The 21478-nt window shown below is 41.8% G+C and overlaps 2 protein-coding genes across 5 annotated transcripts in view; one reads left to right on the top strand and one right to left on the bottom strand.

Moving 5' to 3' along the window:
- The window catches only part of LOC109537600 (neuroligin-4, X-linked), a 171766-nt gene extending 154246 nt beyond the window's left edge, over window positions 1-17520 (top strand). The window contains exons 8-10 of the mRNA XM_019904407.2: window positions 1511-1662; window positions 4544-4662; window positions 14817-17520. Coding sequence (XP_019759966.2) covers window positions 1511-1662; window positions 4544-4662; window positions 14817-15868 — 1323 coding nt within the window. The 3' untranslated portion in view covers window positions 15869-17520. The remainder of the gene's footprint in view (window positions 1-1510; window positions 1663-4543; window positions 4663-14816) is intronic.
- Window positions 17521-17905: 385 nt separating this feature from the next.
- LOC109537599 (neuroligin-4, X-linked) overlaps window positions 17906-21478 on the bottom strand; it is a 38686-nt gene continuing 35113 nt past the window's right edge. For 3 of the 4 annotated variants that reach the window (XM_019904405.2, XM_019904404.2, XM_048662756.1), the window contains 3 exons: window positions 20277-20431; window positions 20075-20187; window positions 17906-20007 (listed from right to left, as the gene is read on the bottom strand). In XM_019904405.2, coding sequence (XP_019759964.2) covers window positions 18056-20007; window positions 20075-20187; window positions 20277-20431 — 2220 coding nt within the window. In that variant the 3' untranslated portion in view covers window positions 17906-18055. The remainder of the gene's footprint in view (window positions 20008-20074; window positions 20188-20276; window positions 20432-21478) is intronic. The other variant, XM_019904406.2, reaches the window with a different exon arrangement.

Raw genomic sequence — 21478 nt, 5'->3', positions numbered from 1 at the left:
TTCTATTCAGTGACCAATGAAAATTGAAATATTATGTTCTAAAGTTTGTTCCCACTTATTAAAATAAGATATTAGTAATCTTTTTGCGTGTTAGTGGTGTTATATATAAACACAAAAAGTATTACGTACTAAGAAAATCTATTATTATTTTATTTATTTTATGCTAATTAAATATTAGAAACAAATATTTTCTAAATAACATTTAAATAATATTTGAAAAATATTTCTTTTTGTCTGAAATATTTGCTATTCATTGATCAATGAAAATTCAGATAATATGTTCTAAAGATTGTTCACATTTATTAAAAATAATATATTAGTAACTTTTTGGGTGCTAAGGTTGTTATATATAGGTACAAAAAGTATTATGTAATAAGAAAATTATTAATAACTTATTTGTTTCATGCTAATTAAATATTAGGAACAAATATTTAAAAAATAATATTTAAGAAATATCTGCTTTTGATCTGAAATATTTAGCAAACATATAAATATTTCCTAAATATGTATGTAATATTTTGTGCTATCTGAGGAAGTGCAGTTAAGAAAAAACTCATAACTCCCAAACCAGCCAGAGACGAAAATTGAAATTTTGGCACCAAAATAGCCAATTCAGCTAAAATCCGAACCTCAACTGATTTTTCAGAAGGTTTAAAAGTCCCTAGAGGTGAAAGTCAAAAAACCACTTAACTTTAAGAGCAGTTAAACAAAAATTCGTAACTCACAAACCAGTACGAGGTGCGACTTTAAATTTCCTAATAAAGAGGAAGATTTGGTCTAAATGGTGACAAAATTGCAACAAGATCGCAAACTTTGCTGATTTTGCAGGGGCTTTTGAACTTGACGGTAAAGTTTAAAAGGAAGGAACTATTAAAGAGCACGTTGCGATCTCTACATCACTTCTGGCGAAAATGTCCATCTGTTTAACAGGGGAAACTCAATCACAGACGTGACACTCTGAATAAATTCTGGGAAATTTATTGCAAAGACATCCCGTCTCAAATGCCTTGTAAATTATTTCCTTTGTTAGTTTTGCAAGAAAATCTCGCGATGCAAACTGAGAGATTTTGGTCTGCAAAGTACTCGGAAATCGACCCGAATTCTTAGTTTTCCCTGTTAAAACTGAGTTTTCTTTTGAGGTAACCGCTAAAATCCTCGTCAAGATTCAATCAATTCTCATACTTCGCTCACTGACGAAGTCCTTGTGCACAGTTTAAAGACAGGGCTTTTACTATGTCGTATCGGAACAAACACATATATTCGAGTTTACCGAATAAACGTCTTCCATATGATAAATGTTCCCTTACATAAAGTCACGAAAGATTAATAGACGCTTTGAAACTCAAGGACTTAAGATAACGACCGGATCAATATTGGCGGATCTTGACTGTGTCCCGAGAAATCTCATACAGGGACAATTACTGGAAGCATTTTAGCCGCTTTCCACCCGAACCTCATAGTTGAGTGTTGAAAATCCAAGATTCTAAGTACATTTTTCGATTGATTTCAGAGAATGGGCACCGTCCATGGAGAAGAACTGCCCTACATGTTTGGAGCTCCTTTGGTTGATGGGTTCAATCACTTTCCGAGAAACTACACCCGAGCTGAACTCGCCCTGTCGGAATCTTTCATCATTTTCATTGCCAATTTTGCCAGAAGCGGGTAAGTGTTTTCTATGGAAATATTTACAGTTTTTTTCAAATGAAGGTTGATGCTTTCTGATTAATCCATCGAATGATTTTGATTAAGGGAATGATTCTTCCTTCTCTCATTCATTCTGGAAGAATTCTTCAGGTCCTCCGTCGTTAAGCGTCGGCACCAAAGCGTTATTTCCTTTCTTCTACACTTATCTTGTCCTATTCTTATTTGGGTTAAATGCATATGCAAAGACACTTTAGACCTTTGCAACCGTCGAACTCTACAAGACTTTTGTCGATTCTTCCAGTTCTAGATACTTTGATGCATTTTGGTGTTTAAATGGTCGGGTCGATAGCTCCTTCTGCTGGTCTGTTTCTCCTACCACTCAAAAGTTTCTTCGCTTGAACCTTCATTGGTCCACCTGGCAGTCAGAAGGTTCTCTTCATGCATAAAGTGCGACGAAGCGATGACTGTTAAGAATTATATTATTTGCTGCTTTTCAACGTAATTTTTTCCGGTTATTCTCGTGTTTCGGGCAAAGAACTGTCCAAAAAGAGTTGATTTTCACAGTAGCCCGAAAAAATCGTCAATCACCCAACAGCTTTATCGCAAGACATTTCATTAATTTCGTGTTGATTCCCGGCAGTTGCCGATGTTCCTCTGGTGAAAGTTGACTCCTTTGTCTCCTATACTTGAAAAAAGAGTAAAAGGCGATTATTTGCACAAGACAAAATCGCTGTGCCGCATTGTCAACGTCGGCGTCCTATTTTCGTTCCCCAGTTTCTCCCATTGTGTCCTCTTGTTTCCAATAAAGCCACCAATGGCAAACAGTAAAATAATGTGCAGCGCACGTTCAAGAAGGACACTCTGTTTGCTTTGGCCTGGCTCTTCTTTGTTTGTCCACTACGTGCCTTCCTGTCCGTTCAATTCGGTCATCTTATACTGGGAAAATTGGAAAGTCGATGTCGACAAGAAACTCTTCACCTTCAAGCTTTTCTATTGCCTCCTATATGTTATCAACCCTGCTCCTTCGAGCAGTGAAACTTGATTTTTTTACGGGGCTTCAGTAGTTGATACTACCGTTAATCGGCCGACCATAAGAAATGGCGGAGAATTTAAAATGCCTCGTGTGAGCTATTTTACACTGTCGAAATAAATCTCCTTCTGGCAGAGCGATAAGGCAACCACTATGCTAACTTTGTCTTCTTTATTATTCTGAGGGGATTAAACTTTCCTTTTTACCGCGCTATCTGCGAATGAATTTGAATATTATTAGCCTTGTTTTGATAATATTGTCTTAAGGGGTTTCTGTGAAGTTTCGCTTGTTAGTGGCGAGTTTGGCGGTTGAATCATAATTAACAGCATGGGTTGACGAAGCCGATAGATTTATACATCCAAAAAAAGTTGAAGCACATAAACCAACAGGTATACCTAAAGCATTTTTTTAGCTACACTAGAAGACATTTTAACGCGAGAAGGGTGTAGGAAGTAACTATTTTATCTTGGCGCAATTAGCAACTTCCATCCTTCTGCCCCAGTTTGAATCCAGCAAAACTTGAACCAAACAATAACAGCAACTCATGCTTTGTACGTTGACCAATTTGTCATTGGGTTTTTCAGTGGAAAACGCCGCCAACAATTCCCTTTGTGGTGTCCAGGCTGAGCGATAAATCATCGACGGGAAAAACGACGTTATTATTATTTAGGCGAGCTATTTTTTAGCAAATTTCCGAGCCACTTAACTATTTAAAATTTAACGTCCGACGCTGCTGGACGCCGTCCTCGGACCAGCCATCATTTGTCTTCGGCCGACGGTTATAAATTGGACTTATGGGTTTTACGGTTCTTCAGCAATAACAAATTGCATATCAGTTTCATCGGGCGGTTTGGAAGGATTTTGCTTAAAAAAGTCTCGACTGGAATGAACATGATTAGCGTGACTCTAATGGATGGGAGTGTCCACGTCATGCTAGAAAATTTGCTTGGGATTAAGAAGAATCGGTTCTATTTGTAATTGATTTGTAGTCCCCAAGTTTTCCATATACCAGAATATTTAGATATTGCATATTCAATTGCACATAAATTATATGGAAATTTGTGACCCAATTGTAAATTAAAGCTGTCCTTCTTCGTATTCATACTCCCTGCAGTGGTGCCAAGTTGGTTTGCGCTGGTAAATCAAGCGGATCATCAATGCCACGTTTTCCCAAAAGAATCAGATTTACTAAGGCGATTCAACTGACATGGCGTTTCAAAAATTCGGCACGGGAAAACCAAAAATTTCTGAATGCGGTCTATAACATCACTGGAAACAGAAAATCGGCCGCTTTAAGTGAGGAAAAACTCTTTTTTTGGGCAATTTTTGGGAGTTTTCAGTTGCCAAGGCGAGGCGATTGACCGCTGAAACCCTAGTTTTTCACAAACTTGACAACAAAAAGCTAAAAATCCCCAAACCATATTATCACTCGATGGAGAAAATACGCTGCTTAGAGTGTGAAAAAACGCAGTTTAATAGGAAATTTCAATAGACCCAAAAAATTCGTTTATGTTGTTTTCAGCAAAATTGAATTTTCCTTTTATTTATTCATGTATTTTCAGTTGCGAATAAACCGTTATCGTTTAAGGGCAATAAGGCACACAAAAGTGTGCTCGAGCATTCTGGAAACCGTCTGGAGATCACCGTAGTTCGACCTGCAGGTCAGCCTGGAATAAACGATCTATTTGGCTGTACATTCTGAAATAGCCCGACTGGCTCATATTTCTTTTCTGGAAGTGAACTGTTTCAATTGCATTTGCCCGATAAAATTTATCATTGGTCAGGATAATATTTCATATTTCCATGATGGATTTTCCAGAAGCCCGAACGTAGACGTTTAGACTCAAAGTGGGCTGTTTTGTTTTCCAGAAATCCCAACGAACATCACAAGCAGGATTCTGTTCTGGCTGCATCCAGAGAGCGGAACAGGTTCCGCTCCATCCTCTGGGACGAGTACGATTCGGTTCATCAGAAATATCTGGAAATTGGTAAGAAAGTGTTAAAACTAGCAATGGAAATGAGCGTTCGGCCTTCACCTCGCCAACGCTGTAATGGAAAAACCAATCTCTGGCTGCTCGCAGCATAATATTCAAGCCATTGTCTATTAGTTTTTGATGTTTGTTTCGATATTTTATGAAAGCTGATGTTCATTTCTCATTGAATGGCAAAGCCAATTATGAGTGAAGGGAGCCAGAGCGATTTTTTCCATTATTTCCATTGCTGGGGCAGCGTGTTTTTTGCTTATTATCCCTCAAATCAAAAGGGGGCAAAAATGCTGAAATATGAAGCATGGAATGCTGCTGTTTGAGCGAGCGTTTAATTGAGCAAACAATTTTGATTGCAATGCTTTCCTTTCCACTAATTGCTTGGCATCGGAATGTTTCTTTGTTCGCCTCTTGGATTCCTTCAATCTCTGGCGCTTTTAATTTCTCTCGCAAATTTTCACCAATGTCTGAAATGCTTACTTAATTCACTTGCGCCATACCTCTTCCATTAATTGAAAGAGAAATAATATTATTTGGATTCTACACAATCCCCTGAATCAGACTTTCAGCTTAGCCCAAAGAAACTAATCGGTTTTTCGGTAGAATTTCTTGTTGACGTTTCGCAAGCACGAGTGGCTTGCATCTTCAGAAGTGGTTTGGGTTAGTTCTCATCAGAACTTCTCTCAGAACTTTCTTCTTCTCATCAGAGCCCGTTCAGTTCTTCCGCAGAACTGAACGGGCTCTGATGAGAAGAAGAAAGTTCTGAGAGAAGTTCTGATGAGAACTAACCCAAACCACTTCTGAAGATGCAAGCCACTCGTGCTTGCGAAACGTCAACAGGAAATTCTACCGAACGACGGCCTAAAAACCCGAAAGTCTATCTCTTTTGATAAACTTTCAAAGGTTCGTTTCCGATTCGAGTTCCAATTTTTTACTTGCGGCTGCTGATGGCCAAGCACGAAACGGCTGTTTTTAATTAAGCCATTGTGAAAATTAAAGATCAAAACCGAGATAGCCAGAACAGCGCGATTTCGGTCGTTGAAACCGGGACAATTTAAACTTTGCCTGCTTATCTTTCGTGTATTTGTTTGGCTCGCATTTCGGGATTTTCGGCGGTGATGTTCGGTCCGATAACGGCCAAGACGAATTGGTTGATAACGGCTTGCAAAAGAGCAGCAGGCTTTCAGCAGGATGCGAAATCGCGTGGAAAAATCGCCGTTGGAAAACTCGCACCCTCATGTTTCGGATCCCGGTCCTAATTTTATGGCCCTTCGAACGGCTGAATGTTTAAACGCACATATTCATTCACAATTTTTGCACGCCACAAAAGCGAAGTTTGAATCCAATCCTATACAAAAAAATCGGGAAAATACCATTATTAATGGCAAAAGAACAAATTTCTCCGGAAATTGTCATACTCTTTATGGATGCGATTGCTATCAATTACTGCTTCCTAAACTTGTGCTTACCGAGTCCCAAGTTGTGAAAGCGCGCAATTTCCAACCATAATATTTTCCTTTGGCATTTAATTTGATTATAAAAACGTTTTCTCTGATCGTTTTCTGTGGGAAATCGAATGTAAATACATCGAGCTGCCTTCAGGTTGGGACCATTCGATCGTTCGGCGCAAAATTCCTTTGGTAGAAGTGAAGCGCCAATTAAGAGCCGGCCTTTTAGAAAAACCGGCAATTGCCAAGTTTTTCGATGGTGTTTTTGCAGACTTTTTGGCGTCTTATCATTTGACTATAATAATTAGGGGAGAAAATTGCAGAAAACAAAGCTCAATCAAACAAGTTTCAATCTTGTAAATTGGGGAAAACAAGTAGTCCCGACGCGTTTTAATGTTGACAACCTGACGATTTTTTCATCTTTATCATTAATTAACCTTCATTAACTACCATCTCTTGCGTTTCAAGGGGCGATTTTTCGGTTCTTTTAGAATGATTTCTGTGCCAGTGAAACCCGTTTGATTTCCAATTGAACTATTTATATGAGACATGTTAAGCATGGATTCCCTGCATGTATAGACCTGTGCGGCCACATCAATATTCAAGCTGTGTCTTTAGAGGACCATTTATTACATCCCAGAAAGCGTTTTGTTCCCTCCTTTAAAATTCAGCCAATTTTCGGATGCTGGAGGTGAATACATGACTCGCGTGGATTGAAATGGACCTGCGACCTCGTGGGCGATTTTTCTTGCCCGGTTGGAACGCCGATGCATAAAAGGCCACATTTTCTGTCGTTCCTTACTACAAAGAGCTGGAAAGTGTGTAGTCACTAAGAACGGGAACTTGAGCACTTATTTCTGGCCACAAAGTTTCTGTGGTTATCAAATTAATCCCGAACGAAGCGAGAATGGGTTGATGTTCTCGGCGTGTTTTGTCCGAACTATTAAAGTTAGTTTGGCGTTAAAACATTTTCAATTATTTGCTGTAAAACACTCACTTTTGTCCTCTCTTTCGCCTTTTCCTGTTTGCTCTTGTTGTCAACTCAACCACAGTTCCTTGGGTAAACAAATGTGTCCTCTATTAGCGCCAAAAAACGCATTCAGATCCCCTGAACTCTCTTTTCGTAATTAATTTTTCCAGAGCGATCAAAGAAAAATCGCAGAAAAATCCTTTTCAGTGGCATAAAACACGACCTGGAACTTCTGCCTGGGAATCGAGATCGAATAAATCCCAGTTCATACACGAGCTTCTTCTCCAGACTCTCCACTTTTCCTTCCATTTGTTCCCGAAAACTGAGTTTAAAAATCTATTTGCGTTTCTCTAAGTCTGGATGGCTTCGGGCGCATCAATATTCCAAGTTTGTGCGGACTAGACCATTTGGCATACGCGGGAGAACATTCTATTTGATTCCACAAAATTCACCCAATTTGCTGAGCTTAAATACACAAACGGGGTCTGGAACGAGCGCAATTTTTTACCTTGTTGGCTGGGCAAACTAGAGCGAAAAATTCTCGTGCCGATGTGATTAGTGGACTAATTGTTTTTTAAGTTCAGTTTAAGTTGGCGAGTTATCTCTGCTGAATGGGGTAAAAGAACAAACAGGAACTGGAGTTTTGCCTACAACTAAAGAAGTAAAGAACAGTGGACTCGCCTCTTGGCAACTGCAAAAATAGAAGCTCTGGATGTTTTCTTCACATGTAAAAGTATGCAAATGTGGCCTAAAATTTCAGCAAAAACCATCGCAATACGAAAAGTTTCGTTGTGGTTTATCGGGTCTAGAAAATCGTGATCTTGAAAATCGCGACCCACTTTGTGCAAAATATTAAAGGTAGATTTACCGAACTCAAAGTTAGTCTGCGGCCTCCAAACATAAGTTCTAAGTTGAAATTAACGTCAGTCTATTTGTGGAAGCCCATCAAATGGAAAGGAACTGAATATTTAACCCCATTAACGCCACCCGACAAGGACTTGCGGTTTTCTTTGCGACGACCGCAGACAATCATTAAAGACCTATCAGGGGATATTAGATGGGTCCAACAATCCCCCACGTCACGTCATCCTGTAAGACAAGTTTAACTAACGCAATTTTCATTACTAAAACGGATTATTGTTGGAAGCTGGGACACGTCGAACTCCCAACTTGGTAGCGTGATTGAATTTTAAAATTAACTTCGTCGTGCTAAACTTCGCATTGTTGGTGCTGGAGTTTCGGGAATCTTTGGGGATTCCCGATCTTCAAGTTGTTTGAGGACAAAATGTTTCGGGTGTCTTCAGTGCTATCAAGTGTTGAACTGTGAAACTTTCAAGCTGCTACTTGCCTCGGCTGTGAACTTATGCATTTTTAAAGAAAAATGTTCGCGAAAACACCTTATTTAAAGGTGGAGAACACACCAGGATTAAAATTTCAGAAAACTTTTCAGGAAGTTTAGGCCCAACGTTCGTCTGTAAACAATGAAATTTGCAAGTTGGTACTTGTGTCAGATTAAGAGTTTCAGTTTCCTAAAGTGAAAGCAAATTTCCGCGAAAACGCCCTTTTTGGGGCAAAGTTTGCAAAAATTTGCAGTTGGGGCAATTTTAAGGAGCTTTTCCGAACTTACAGGTGCAGCTCTTCTCGATCCACTGCCCACGTTTCCAGCTGCTGCTTGTATAATATTTGCAGTTATGAATTTTTCAATGAAAACACGTATTTGCCCCAAATAGTCCATGCCAAACTTTTCCAAGGCCCCAAGAATCGGCAATTGCGGCGATTCGCCAACTTTCAGACTGAACTGTCTTCTATGGACTGTAAAACTTTCAAGTTGGTACTTGAATCCGATTTTAGGGGACGATGTTTGCAATGAGTTCATGCATTTGCGCAAAAACGCTCACTTTTAAGGCAAAGTCTTCCAAGTCAGGAAAAATCGGAAGTTTTGGTAATTTTAGGAAACTTTTCAGAAACTTCGAGACTAACCTGTCTTCTGTAATCTGTAAAACTTTCGAGTTCCTCTTGTTTTCAGATTTAAAGTAATGTATTTTTCAAGGAGAAAGTGCATTTGCGCGCAAACGCTCATTTTTAAAGGCAAATATTTCCAAGTCAGCAAAAATCGGAAGTTGTTGGAATTTTAGAAAACTTTTCAGAAAGTTCGAGGCGATCCTGTTTTCTGTAATCTGAGAAACTTTCGAGTTTCTGTTATTTTCCGATTTAGAATTATGTATTTTTCAAGGAGAAAGTGCATTTGCGCGCAAACGCTCATTTTGAAGGGCAAAGTTTTCCAAATCAGCAAAAATCGGAACTTTTGGGAATTTTAGGAAACTTTTCAGAAAGTTTGAGGCGAACCTGTCTTCTGTAATCTGAAAAACTTTCGAGTTTCTGTTATTTTCAGACTTAAAGTTATACATTTTTCAAGGAGAAAGTGCATTTGTGCGGAAACGCTCATTTTTAAAGGCGAAGATTTCCAAGTCAGCAAAAATGGGAAATTGTGGAAATTTTAGGAAACTTTTCAGAAAGTTCTAGGCGAACCTGTCTTCGGTAATCTGTAAAACTTTCGAGTTCCTGTTATTTTCAGATTAAAAGTTATGTATTTTTCAAGGAGAAAGTGCATTTGCGCGCCATCTCTCATTTTTAAAGGCAAAGTTTTTTAAGTCAGCAAAAATCGGAGTTTTTGGCAATTTTGGAAAACTTTTCAGAAAGTTGGAGGCGCGACTGTTTTCTGTAGACTGTGAAACTTTCGAGTTGCTACTTTCGTCAGATATGAAGTTATGCATTGTTCAAAGAGAAAGTGCATTTGCGCTTGCTTTTAAGACAAAAAACGACAATGGAGGATTTTAGAGAACTTTTCAGAGATTTTAGGTGCCTTTGCGGGCAAATCCGGTCATTTTTGAGACAAAACTTGACCAAGATGGCAGAAACCAGGAGCCAAATTTTCACCATTTTCACGCCCAGCTATCGTGGCTCGTAAACTGTGAACCTTCCAGGTTCCTACTTAAATTGAGTGCGAAATTATGGCCTTTTTTAGAAAGCTCCTTTTCAACCCCTGTTCCCGGTTCGTAAATTAAAAATAAAATATTGATGACCCACTGAACTCCACCTTTTGCAAGCTGCAGGTCCATCATCTTCATTTATCCGCACTCGATCATTAGTTTCCCCTTTTTCTTTATATTTCTCTGGTAATTGAATCGACCCTCAATACGCGTTTCTGTCTCGTAAACGTAAAGAAATAAAACTTTCATTAGCCGCACATGTGTCGGTTAAGGCCGAATTGGAATAAAACGAAACTTGGGAGTCGTTAGCATGGTCGGAATTAAGTGCCGTTATAACTGAAGTCAGTGAAATATGCTTTAGCGTCCTCATAAAACCTTCTACTTCGGGAAGTGTGCGAGCATATTGCTTGAACGAGTTTGTCGCCGTGAAAACGAAAATCGATTAAACATCTTCGTAAAGAAGGCCATCCAGAGATGTTGAGGGACTGTGTTAAGATGGAAAAAACCAAAGAATAATCAAACCTGAATTAATCGAGGTGCTAATTTTCACGTCCAGAATCCTATAAATCAACAACACACCTCGAATTGGCCTATCGGCTCTGTGCAGATTGAGTAATAATGCATTCCGGGTATTTATTGTGTGGAACCTCAACAATGCCTGGATCGGCATTTGCTGATTAGTCAATGCAGCAATAACATATCTGATTGCTTGCAAGTAATTGAATCGGCTGTAGTTGGTGCGAAGCTGCAGCATTTCATCCACAGCTAGTGTTGGACAAAGTAGATTTATAAACAGCAATGCAACTAAAATAAGTCTTTGTTGCTGAATTTCTCCTGCATAAACAGTAATTAGTAAACTGTGCCCAACGCTCTTATTGTTGCCTAAAATATGAAACTGTTATCGCTTAAACTGTTAAAGCTGCAAATCGACTTAAAGTTCCCCATTAAAGTTCGTCTCAACCAGGAAACTTTCAGTTAGATTTAGGGCTGAACGCACCTGAAAAATACAATTTTTATTGCCCCTGTAATTTGCATTTCAAGTGCTTAATTTACAAATCAAATTTTACGACTAGTGGCTAAATGATCAAATTGGGTCCAGTCTTTCGAACTAGATCATTGTTTGGTGGCGTGTTTGAACCAAAAACACTGACTATACGCGATTGAAAAGAAAAATCTCAGTGCCATTCAAGTTAGGAATTGAAAGGAAAAGTCGCACTATCCAACTGCAAAATTTGGTTAAAAATGCGGCCATTTAAGCCAAATAGATCGCATCTAAAAGCCTCATTAGCTCCTATCCAGAGCGATGTCACCAAATGTAATTTCTGCCGAAGTTTTATCTGCAATTATGGGTTAGCGAGCGCGGTATCGCCCCATGTTGCATGGTCGATTATATCAAAACCTCATGCTCGTTTAAGTTCCACGTTTAATTTGCATGAATGGATGGGTTTACCTCGATGATTTAGATTTCCGATTAGATTAGCCAACCCCAATAGCAATCTGTTGACTGCTGAGGGAACAAAGTGGCCGGTGGAGTCGAGATTAATTATTTAAAATATGTAGGGCGTCTGCTAAAAGCGTCAAACAGACCTTAAGAAGACTCATATTCAATTCGTTCTGAAGTGCATATATTCGGTTTTAACAATGCGAAAATGTTGGACATTAGAGCGAGGTCTACGCCATGAAAACAGCCAGTTACCGATGCAAAATCTCATCTGTTTTTGAGTAATTCGTCAAAAATTCCTGGGAGTTGTAAATAAATCAGCGCTCCGCTAGCATCCGGCTGCCAGATAAATTACCGGCCCTTATATTTCTTGCCTTTTATATGGGAATAAATCAAATCCTAATTGCGATACCAGCAACAGCTCATAGTTTTTAAAAGGTAATCAAAACGGGTTACGAGCGAGGAATAAATTTAACAAAATCGAGTGCGATAAATCAGAACGGGCTTTGTTTAACTCGGCTCGATGCTTTTTTCGTTATTTCGCTAACCAACGTAGAACTACAACAATACGAACGCAATTAACGCGATGAATTGGGCTGTTGATTTATTTGGGTCTTCGACGAGATTGATTTTGCACTTGTTCAAGAGAGGGAAGATTTGTACGGCTTTGCACGCCTCAAACGGCCTCTTCGGTCCATTTTTTAACTGAAGAGCAATCATCTGAAGTTGATGCTGTAGGAAGTCCATTAGTGAGCGTGACAAAGGATAAAGAGCCCTTCTAAATATTTAAACAATTCCAACAATGTGAAGAATACCAGTTTTTGTATAGGAAAATAAGTCCATTGGTTCACAACAATTTATCCGGCGTCATTGATTGCCTCCATGACTATTTTATTAGAATTAATCCGGGGTCTCTGTGTTTCTATGCAAAACAGTATTGGGTTACTGAAATAAAATAAGAAAGAAAAATAAAAGGACAAACACTCTTTCGAAATCAACTAATAACGATATTTTGCAGAAAATTTTCATTGGATTTCCTTCGCTTGCTGCTTGTGTGACTACATTGCCCCGAATCTCATCAAATATCTCAGAAACTAAGTAAAATGTGGAATCCAGCAAGAGTCAAAAAGTTTCAAAATGAGTCCGTCAATGGCACTGTATACAAGCACAACATACAAAAGGGGTGGCCCACAAAACACCCTTACATGGACATTCTGGAGCATTTGTGGAGTCATTAGAGTCGGACCATAGGCGCAAAACTTATGATGAGAAAACGAAGACATTTTCTGCAACTCTCTGTCTCTCCGAAACGATACGACTCTGGGAGCAATTTTTACAACCAATTAGTTAAAATAGTTTACGAGGAAGTTGGAAGTAGAACGTTCTGTCTTTGTGGGCTGCTCAAGAAGCTCGTCGCAGCTCATTAATTCCGCAAATAATTTTGTAACAGCAGCCAGCGCCGAATATTAAAGACACCTTGCCTCTGCAGACAGAGGCAATTTCTGCATTTAGGGGTATAATAAGGTAGCAAAATTCCTTTGTTTCCAGTTGGGCAAAATGCGTTGCACTCATTTATTGCAAGGTTTAGCTTACGAAATTCGAATTAAATCAGGCAGGTTTTTTGGTGTCGCGAGAGAAGTAGTAGGACAAAGTCCAACAGGAAAATATTTGCAATCCACCCCCGCAACGGGCATTGAAGGGAAAAAGTCTTTGCATCTTCAGACCTTCATTCACAGAAAAACCGACCTTTTCATATTTTTTTCAATTTCAAAACTGAAAAATGACTCTCCGAGCATTTCCGATCTAACGCCACTTGAGGGGTGAGCGAGCAAATGTCCAAACACATGTGGATATTTTCAGACTGTGAAGGCTTTCACGGCCGGTTAAATCACATTTAGAATGTTTTTCGGGCTTTGAAGCCGTGGTCCATGGGAATTTCTTCCTGACGTTTCGTCAACAATTGCGGTGGACATTATCAAAGGCGAAGTGATCTGATGTGCTTTCCGACTAAGGCTGGTTCAACCACTGGATCCCCTGTGGCCAAGTAAATACGACAGGGGATTTCAGCATTCAATATTCAACTTGAAGTTGATGGAATTAATACGGAAGAAAATTTGCAAAAAAATAAGCTGATTAAATTAAAATAAGCAAAAGTAGACAGCGCTTTTATTGCTCAGTTCAGCCGCCCACAAAAGCCTAAAGCGAAATTCGAAAAAAACTCGCTCTTCTGAAATATACGCAGCAAATCACGCTAAAATAGTTGACATGCTCCGGCTGTTTTATTTCTGAAGCACTTTGCCCGAAAATTATTTGCTACAGTTCGCCATGAGGGTTTATGGCCGATGCCAAAAGGCGCAACTATAAAATTTTAATGATTTACTGCCTAAGCTGAATATCTTTTTCATAATTCGGTACTTAAATTGTGGAAACTGTAGGTTTTTGAAAACGTGACCACCGAGTTTATCGTCTGTAAAAGCACATACGCTGGTGAAACGAGTTTTTGACTTGACTTTGTTGAGTTCCACATACGGGTTTTCAAGTAATGTAAAAACGTTTTGCTGGTTGATTCAAGGATTTTTCAAATATTAATGGTATTTGTTGGTTGAACCAATTGTTTCSCGAYTGAAATCCCTTTGATTTTGTAACGAAAGCTGGTAACATTCCGAACATGTTGTTTATTCGACTATGAAGGCTTTCACGGCCGGTCAAATCACATTTAGAAATGTTTTCCGGGCTTTGAAGCCGTGGTCCATGGGAATTTCTTCCGGACGTTTCGTCCACAACTGCGCTGGACATTATCAAATGCGATGAGGCAGTGGGCGAACTGATCTCCCGTGCTTTCCGACTAAGACTGGTTCAACTACTGGATCCCCTGTCGGCGCATAAATACGACAGAAATTAGAGATATTAGTGTAGAAAAGTTTTCCAGGCTTTGAAGCCGTTGTCCATGAGAATTTCTTCCGGACGTTTCGTCCACAACTGCGCTGGACATTATCAAAGGCGATGAGGCAGTGGGCGAAGTGATCTCCCGTGCTTTCCGACTAAGACTGGTTCAACTACTGGATCCCCTGTGGCCGYATWWATRCGGCCACAGGGGATCCAGTAGTTGAACCAGTCTTAGTCGGAAAGCACGGGAGATCACTTCGCCCACTGCCTCATCGCCTTTGATAATGTCCAGCGCAGTTGTGGACGAAACGTCCGGAAGAAATTCCCAGGGAGCACAGCTTGAAAGCCCGACAAGCTTTTAAACAGGTAGATCTGCTACCAGTCGGCTAAAGCCGCCTTCATACTGAACTGGTTTGTTGCAGGCATGAAGCCCCGAATGAAGAACCACTTCCGCGCCCACCAATTGAGCGTCTGGCTGCGCCTGATTCCTGAGCTGCATCGAGCCGGGATGGAGGACGTGGTGGCCAGACACAACCTCTTCCGGAACCACAACAACGCCGACCTCTACGATGGAGCCGTGCGTCCTGATCCTCTGTCCCGAGTCAGCTACTACGATCCCACAGTGGAGCTGGTGAGGCGACGCCCCAATGCCACTCTCAGTGCTTTGGAGGTGGCCACCACTGTGGACACAGCTGTGACCACCTGCGTGAATATTATTCCGCCTGGTGGCTACAATACGCAGGTGTACCAAAGCCAGGCCAACCAATCGGACACACTGGCCAGCTTCGAAGCCGCAGGATTCGCTGCATACAGTACCGCCTTGAGCGTTACCATTGCCATTGGGTGCTCTCTTTTGATTCTCAACGTGATGATTTTTGCGGGGGTGTACTATCAGAAGGACAAGACCCGCATGGAGGTGAAGAACCTGCAGCAGCAGCAGACGCGCAACCAGCAGACTTTCGAGACCATATCCAAGCACCAGCACTATCATTTGAGTCACTCGCAAAGCTCCAATATCATTGTTGATGTTGAACAGGACACTTCCGCCATGATTATGGCTGCCAATGCGCAGCAGGACTACCAGGCAATGAACAAAGTGCAGCAGCACCTGTGCCCGACCAGCATCAGCATTTCCAACACCATCAGAGCCCCATCGCCCAGCTCCAACTGCATGACTCTGCCGAAAAACGCCTCCATGCAGAACTGCAACTACAACCACACCGGCTGCATGACGCTGCCCAAGAACGCGTCTTTGCTGAACAACACCGCATGCGTCATTGCCGAGATGAAGCAACAGCATTTGGTGCAGCCTCCGAATGGAAACGCCACAATGCCGCTGGCGGTGCCCAAGCCTCCGCCTCCTCCCAGAGCCTCCAGCCCCGAAAGCCAGCCCCTTCTCAGCTCAGGCTACAACAACATCTCGAAGGGAAACATGAGGCTTCCGCAGGCCGCCATGAGTGAAATGAGGGTGTGATAGTGCTTCGGTGAGTCTAGGGGTAATGATGGACTGGAAATCACTAGGTTCTAGGGTTCATTCACTAACTTCGTCGAATTCAAGCTACCTTGCTTTCGATTGACCTGCACTAGGTATATGGTTCTCTTGTACAGGGTGTTTTCAGATATGGCTGCCTTTTGGGGCAAATGTGCGCCGCTCCATGTGTTTCTAGGAGGGCGATTCTGTTCGGTGGTACCAAAAGGGATGACTGGACAGTCTTTTTACTGTTTAGTTTGATGAGAAATAGTGGGTGGCAGCTGAGGGTGCACACTTCTCACCTTGCTGGAATGTCCCTAACGCCTTCTACATCTAGTGCTGGGCTTTGCTGAATGTCTGCGGTTCTTCAGTTTGGTCCAGCACCTTCTTTTCAAAAATCTCATCTACATTGCCAGGAAACTGTCCCCCAGAGAACCTGCTTCATACCTGCCCATGTCCTCCACAGCTTTGCAGGGTTGTTATAGCCAGATGCAGCTAAGCTGGCTCTTAGTTCAGAAGCCCCCCAACATTCATCGTGTTTTTTTCAGCAGAAGTTTCTTACTTCTATACTCAGGCATATTTGAGACATTTTCACAATCCTATGGACGTCCAAGTACCACTGCTTCCTCTCTTCAGGGTTCCAAGAGTTTTCCACATCCTCAGTAAGTAGAGCATTTATCGCATCGATAATCAACATTATTTGACTGGTTTTTTACGGCTGATTAAATGTAAGTCATTGATGGGATTTCGTCTAGAGAAGCTCAAGCATGGCCAAAACCCGCTTTGGTACCAACAAATAAAATCCTGCTCTATCGTCCAGTCGGATTAGAATTTTTCTAAAAGAGTTTTAATACCTTTTCGCTTCAAAAGTTATGCACAAAAGCGGTTTTCCCAAGTTTCTTTCCAATATTCTTTCATCTTTCCGAGTACCTTCCAATAATCTTTTAAAGCTTTTTAAGGTCTAATCTGATTGGACTGCTGGTTCTTTTTTGAATCAGCACCCAGTCTCTCAGTAGATTCTCAAAGACATTCGACTTGTGCTGTTGCATAATGAAATTTTCCGCGTTTATGTGCAGCAATGGAACAACTATCAAAAGGGAGTGCTTGCAAGTGAAAAAACTGTTCATACATCAACATAGTTAATTTTCTTTTGGCAACTTCCTCCAGGAAAAGACTTTGGTTCTAAACCCACCCTTTGTTCTAGATAGGGTTTCCAGCTCCCAATATTTGGGTCTTAAGAGTTGCAAATTTGTGTTAATTGAAACCAATTTGTAGATACTTTTAATGTTATCTGCAGTGCAATGTAATATCAAAGAACTGTTCAGTGTTTCAGCCAAAACGGACCGCAAGCGGACAATCCAATTGTCGATATAAAACTTTGCTCTGAATGGGGCAAATTTGACGATTTTTTTAACGGTTATTATTCTTTAGTTGGTATTTTGCACAATATCTCATAAGTACCAACAGGGCATTGCAAAATTCAACGAACACTGTTGGACACTCATCGATATTTAGAAAATTAGTTCTTGTAAATAGCACCACTATCAATGGTTTCGTTGAATTTTGGAATCGTTAGAGTCGATCTCGACATGTATTCAGCAGCTAAGTTATATCTAAATTATGTGAAACTTTAATTAATTATAATTATTATTAATAAAAAGGGTAAATCATTTCTGGTTTGTGTTCCTTCCTCTGCCCGACTTGGCGCTGATGATTTACGTTTCCAACGCTCTGAGGATTTACAGTGGAAACTTTAGTTTTTGACGGCAATTTTTCATACTCAGAACGCCAACTCAAAGCTCTAGATGATACCTAGAAGCAAAAACAGGGAAACCGGTGGGAAAAACAGTGAACATTTGCAAATCTCTAGCTACTTTTCCATTATTTGAAGCCTTCGCCAACAGCCACATTTTCACGTAAAAGAGTGCAAACCTCTTGAAACAGAGCAGATGCAGAAACTCCACTCTTCCTTGAATTCCCATTGGAAACGTTAGGAAGGGAAAGCAAAACTCTTCACGTTCCCGTAGAACTCCGCAGGTATAAAAATTGATCTATATTTATTAACGTATGAATACTGTAAGTACACTGTGTTGCTAATATCTCGAACTGCCTCAGTCTCAAGGTACCACTTTTACGCCTAAAGTAATGAAGAAGTTATAAACTAAGTACATGCTAATGAACCCAAACATGTTAAACTCGCTTCACTACCGTTCCGGTGTCTGAGTCCCCAGATGAGGGCGAGTTGGACTCGGAGCTCGACGCGTCCTTATTGAGGCTCGTGTTGGACTTTAACAGCATGGGAATTTGCGACTTTTTTACAGCTCTTTTCTCCGCTGCCTCCTGCAGTAGCTCCTGGCTTTTGGAGATCTCTGGGCGATTATCCGATGCCACCACTCTCGGAATATGCTTACCGCCCGGTTTCTCATCAGGTTTGCTCCGATTGATGGTGGGCTTGACCACTACTTTAGCGTCGTTCCTCCTAATAGGGTTTCTCTGGTTCGTTGTTATAATAGCTCGAGGTATGGCTCTAGTTTCGTTCCTAGAGGACTTTTCTGGGATCGAGTCGAGCCGGTCCCGACTGCTCTCGTTTTTGCTCCTGGGAATTAACGGCCCAACATATAAGTTGTTGCAGGCCACTTCTGGTTCGGGAGAAGCTGGAGGTTCTTCGGCCAGCATCGGTTCGGACAGGCAAACTGGCTGGGGATTGCTGCCTTGTCTTCCCAGGGTGGTGGTTCTAGGAGGAGGCACTGGTGGGAACCTCATAAAGTTCCGCCCAGTTGGAGAATACGGTTCCGAGTTAGAATACTGTTGGGGGTCCAGCATGGGAACGAACAGGTTATGGGCCGGCATGGATCGGCGCTTGTTCAAAAACGCCTGCCGCCCCGGATGATCTGGGAGAACCTTTGGAAAGTTCCTCCTCTTGATGGTCTGCAGGGCTTCTTCGGGGGTCATCGGAGGAGGCACTTCCATGTTAGTCTCGCGCGAGGTCACATTCACATCCATGTTGGGGTCAAAAGTTTTCAGGCGCTTGATAGCAGAATAGTCCAGATCCTGGACGGGATCCGACTTGGAGTGCCCATGCTCAATTCTAATCACTCTGGGCTCCGTTTCGATGCTTTTCAAGTCAATGCTTGTGATGCTTTTGCGTAGATCCTGCAAGGGATTGTTTGGCCGAGCTTGCGAAAAGTCCTCCAGCGTCACGGACCTCCGCAGAGGACTAGGGGAGAACTTGGGGTGGTCAAGCGACTTAGTCAGCTCAATGGGCTGCTGCATCAGCACGCTTGGACCGCGCCCTGAAGGTGTTGCGTCGATTGCAACCGAAACCTTGTCAATTCGCTTGCGGCGGTTCGACCTATCAATGCTAGCAGTTTTGATCAGAAGCGGCCGGTGTTTGGGCGCCTTTTCTTCCTCCGGGCTTACAGGCCTAGTGGGATGGTCCAAACTAGAGTCTATTTCCATCGCCTTCTTCTGCGGTTTGGCCTTTTTTTCGGGCTTCCTGTTGCCTTTGGGACTGTACTTGAGGACAATTTCGTTGGTGATCCACTCGCGGACTTTTGCATGCGCATCGATCGTGCTGTTGGACAAATTCCTGGTGAGTTTCACGTGGTTGGGCCCGCCTTTAGTGTCCACATGGACGGCGTCGTAAGTGTCGTCCTCCTTCCGTTCGCCTCTCCGCAGCAATTTGAGAAAGTTGCAGTTGGTCAGCAGCGATAGTTTGGCCTCCTCAAAGGGTCCGTCCACAGCGCTTTCTTCTACCGGTGGGATTTGCGCTGTGGTTGCAGGCGAGCCCTTTTTGCTTCGGATGCACTTGAAGTAAAGGAACGTGAAAAAGGCCAGATTGGCCAAGAGGAAAAGAGCGCCGACTATCATTAAGACGCTAACTGAGGATGTACTTTGCGTCATTTGCCCAGTGCGGACTGGTATGTCTGATTCAGTTCCATCCGGTTGAGAAGGTTTGACCGTTCGGCCAGGCCCGGGAGGAACTGAAACGTTGAAGTTTTCATACTTCTGGCGCTGGTCCGGGTAAAACTTACTCCTGGACATCGGGGTTTTTCTGGAAAGGTTCAAGATGTTGGGAAACGCGTCGTTCCAGTACTCCATCTGCTCCCTTCGGTAGAAGCGCCCGTTGCTGATCGGAACATCTGCATAAGGAAGCCAAAATGGGTTTAGTGCACTGTTCGCTAACCGAGTGGCAGTATGAAGTGGTACCTAAGTTGATGAAGTTCTGCTGTTCGGGATCGAACTGCAACCACTCTCTATCGAACCGATGCCAGTTGTTGTAGTCCATTTCAAAGTAGTTAGTTTTGGGAACCGTCGGGTTTCTGGGGGATGTTAAAACAGATCGCATGCAGTTAAACCGGGATTTTGCTGTGGCAAAAGCGTTTTCAACAGAAATTCTGTGCGAACTCACCCAGTGTTGGCAAACTTGCAAAAATATTGCATCATAGTCATCGACAACCGTTTCTCGTCTTCGGTGTAGGGAACGTCCTCGAAATGAAACTTGGGACCTTCGATCGGGACACCAAACACGTACGGCAACTCCTCGCCGTTGTAGGTTTTGTTTCTCTGCAAACGAGGAAGCGATTATAAATAGGCCGATATTTTTAACAGCCCGGATAACATCTGGACCTTACGAGGTGGGTCTGGAAATTGACAGCCTTTGATTGCGCAAAATGATTACAAAACTGGGTTGTGGTAGGGATGTAACTTGCGATGGGAGGAGAACGGACGCACAACTATTTGGAGAATTAGCAACTTAAACTTAAAACTAATGACTTAAAACATTTGAGCTGCTTTGGGGATCTTCATGGCGCTGCAAGGGATTCAGCATCTTGATGCTCAGTTGCAGACTCATGCAAACAAAAACCTTCCGAACATAAAATAGAGCGTGATGCTCCGAGGAAAAACTGACAGTGGAGAATGAAGTTTTGTCTTCAAATTGAAGTTTCACCATCAATAAATCACTCCTGATTTGGTGAACGTATAAAACGCCACAGTCGACAAAGAAAACGTAGGTCTTTTTGTCATTAACTTCGAGTTTATTTAACTTCCACTCTCCACCTGAATAAATCACGTCTAATTTGTGGCACAGATTTGGAACAGTGTCTTTTCCATCGGCAGTTGCATGCATGACTCATTGTTTCGATTGCAAATGCAACGTGCAGGAAGGGAAGGCAACTGACCCGCATCTGAAAATACACAAACGTAATTGTAACGTTCCAGTTTAAAAATACCGCGTTTTATTTATATCGGACAGAACGAAGATGGATGGAAGTCGTTCCAGGAAACAGTCCTTTTACATGCACGCAAGCATGGGTTTTTTCGCCTGTTGGGTAAAAGGGGAGCACTTTTTGGAAACTGTCGAAAACGTGCTTCTGATGGGGCCAAAATTGACTCTCTATATATTTTTGAAGCTTCGCAGAAGCTTCCTGGTATAATTCTGGTTCATGTGTCCTTGTCATTCCGTTCACTTTTCGTATTTTTACCTTGTTTCACATTCCAAACTCTTTCGCTTTTACTCATTACTCTTCATCTACATTATTTACTCGGATGCGATTTAGAGCTAATTTATTGCTGGCAGCTCTCGCTTCTCCTCCTTTTCATAAGCTGTGA

Source organism: Dendroctonus ponderosae, unplaced genomic scaffold, assembly GCF_020466585.1.
Source record: "Dendroctonus ponderosae isolate FM_Combo_2020 unplaced genomic scaffold, Dpon_F_20191213v2 Dpon_F_20191213_11, whole genome shotgun sequence".
Lineage (NCBI taxonomy): Eukaryota > Metazoa > Arthropoda > Insecta > Coleoptera > Curculionidae > Dendroctonus > Dendroctonus ponderosae.
Note: the sequence above shows the minus strand (reverse complement) of the source record. Positions and strands in the feature narration are given on the sequence as shown.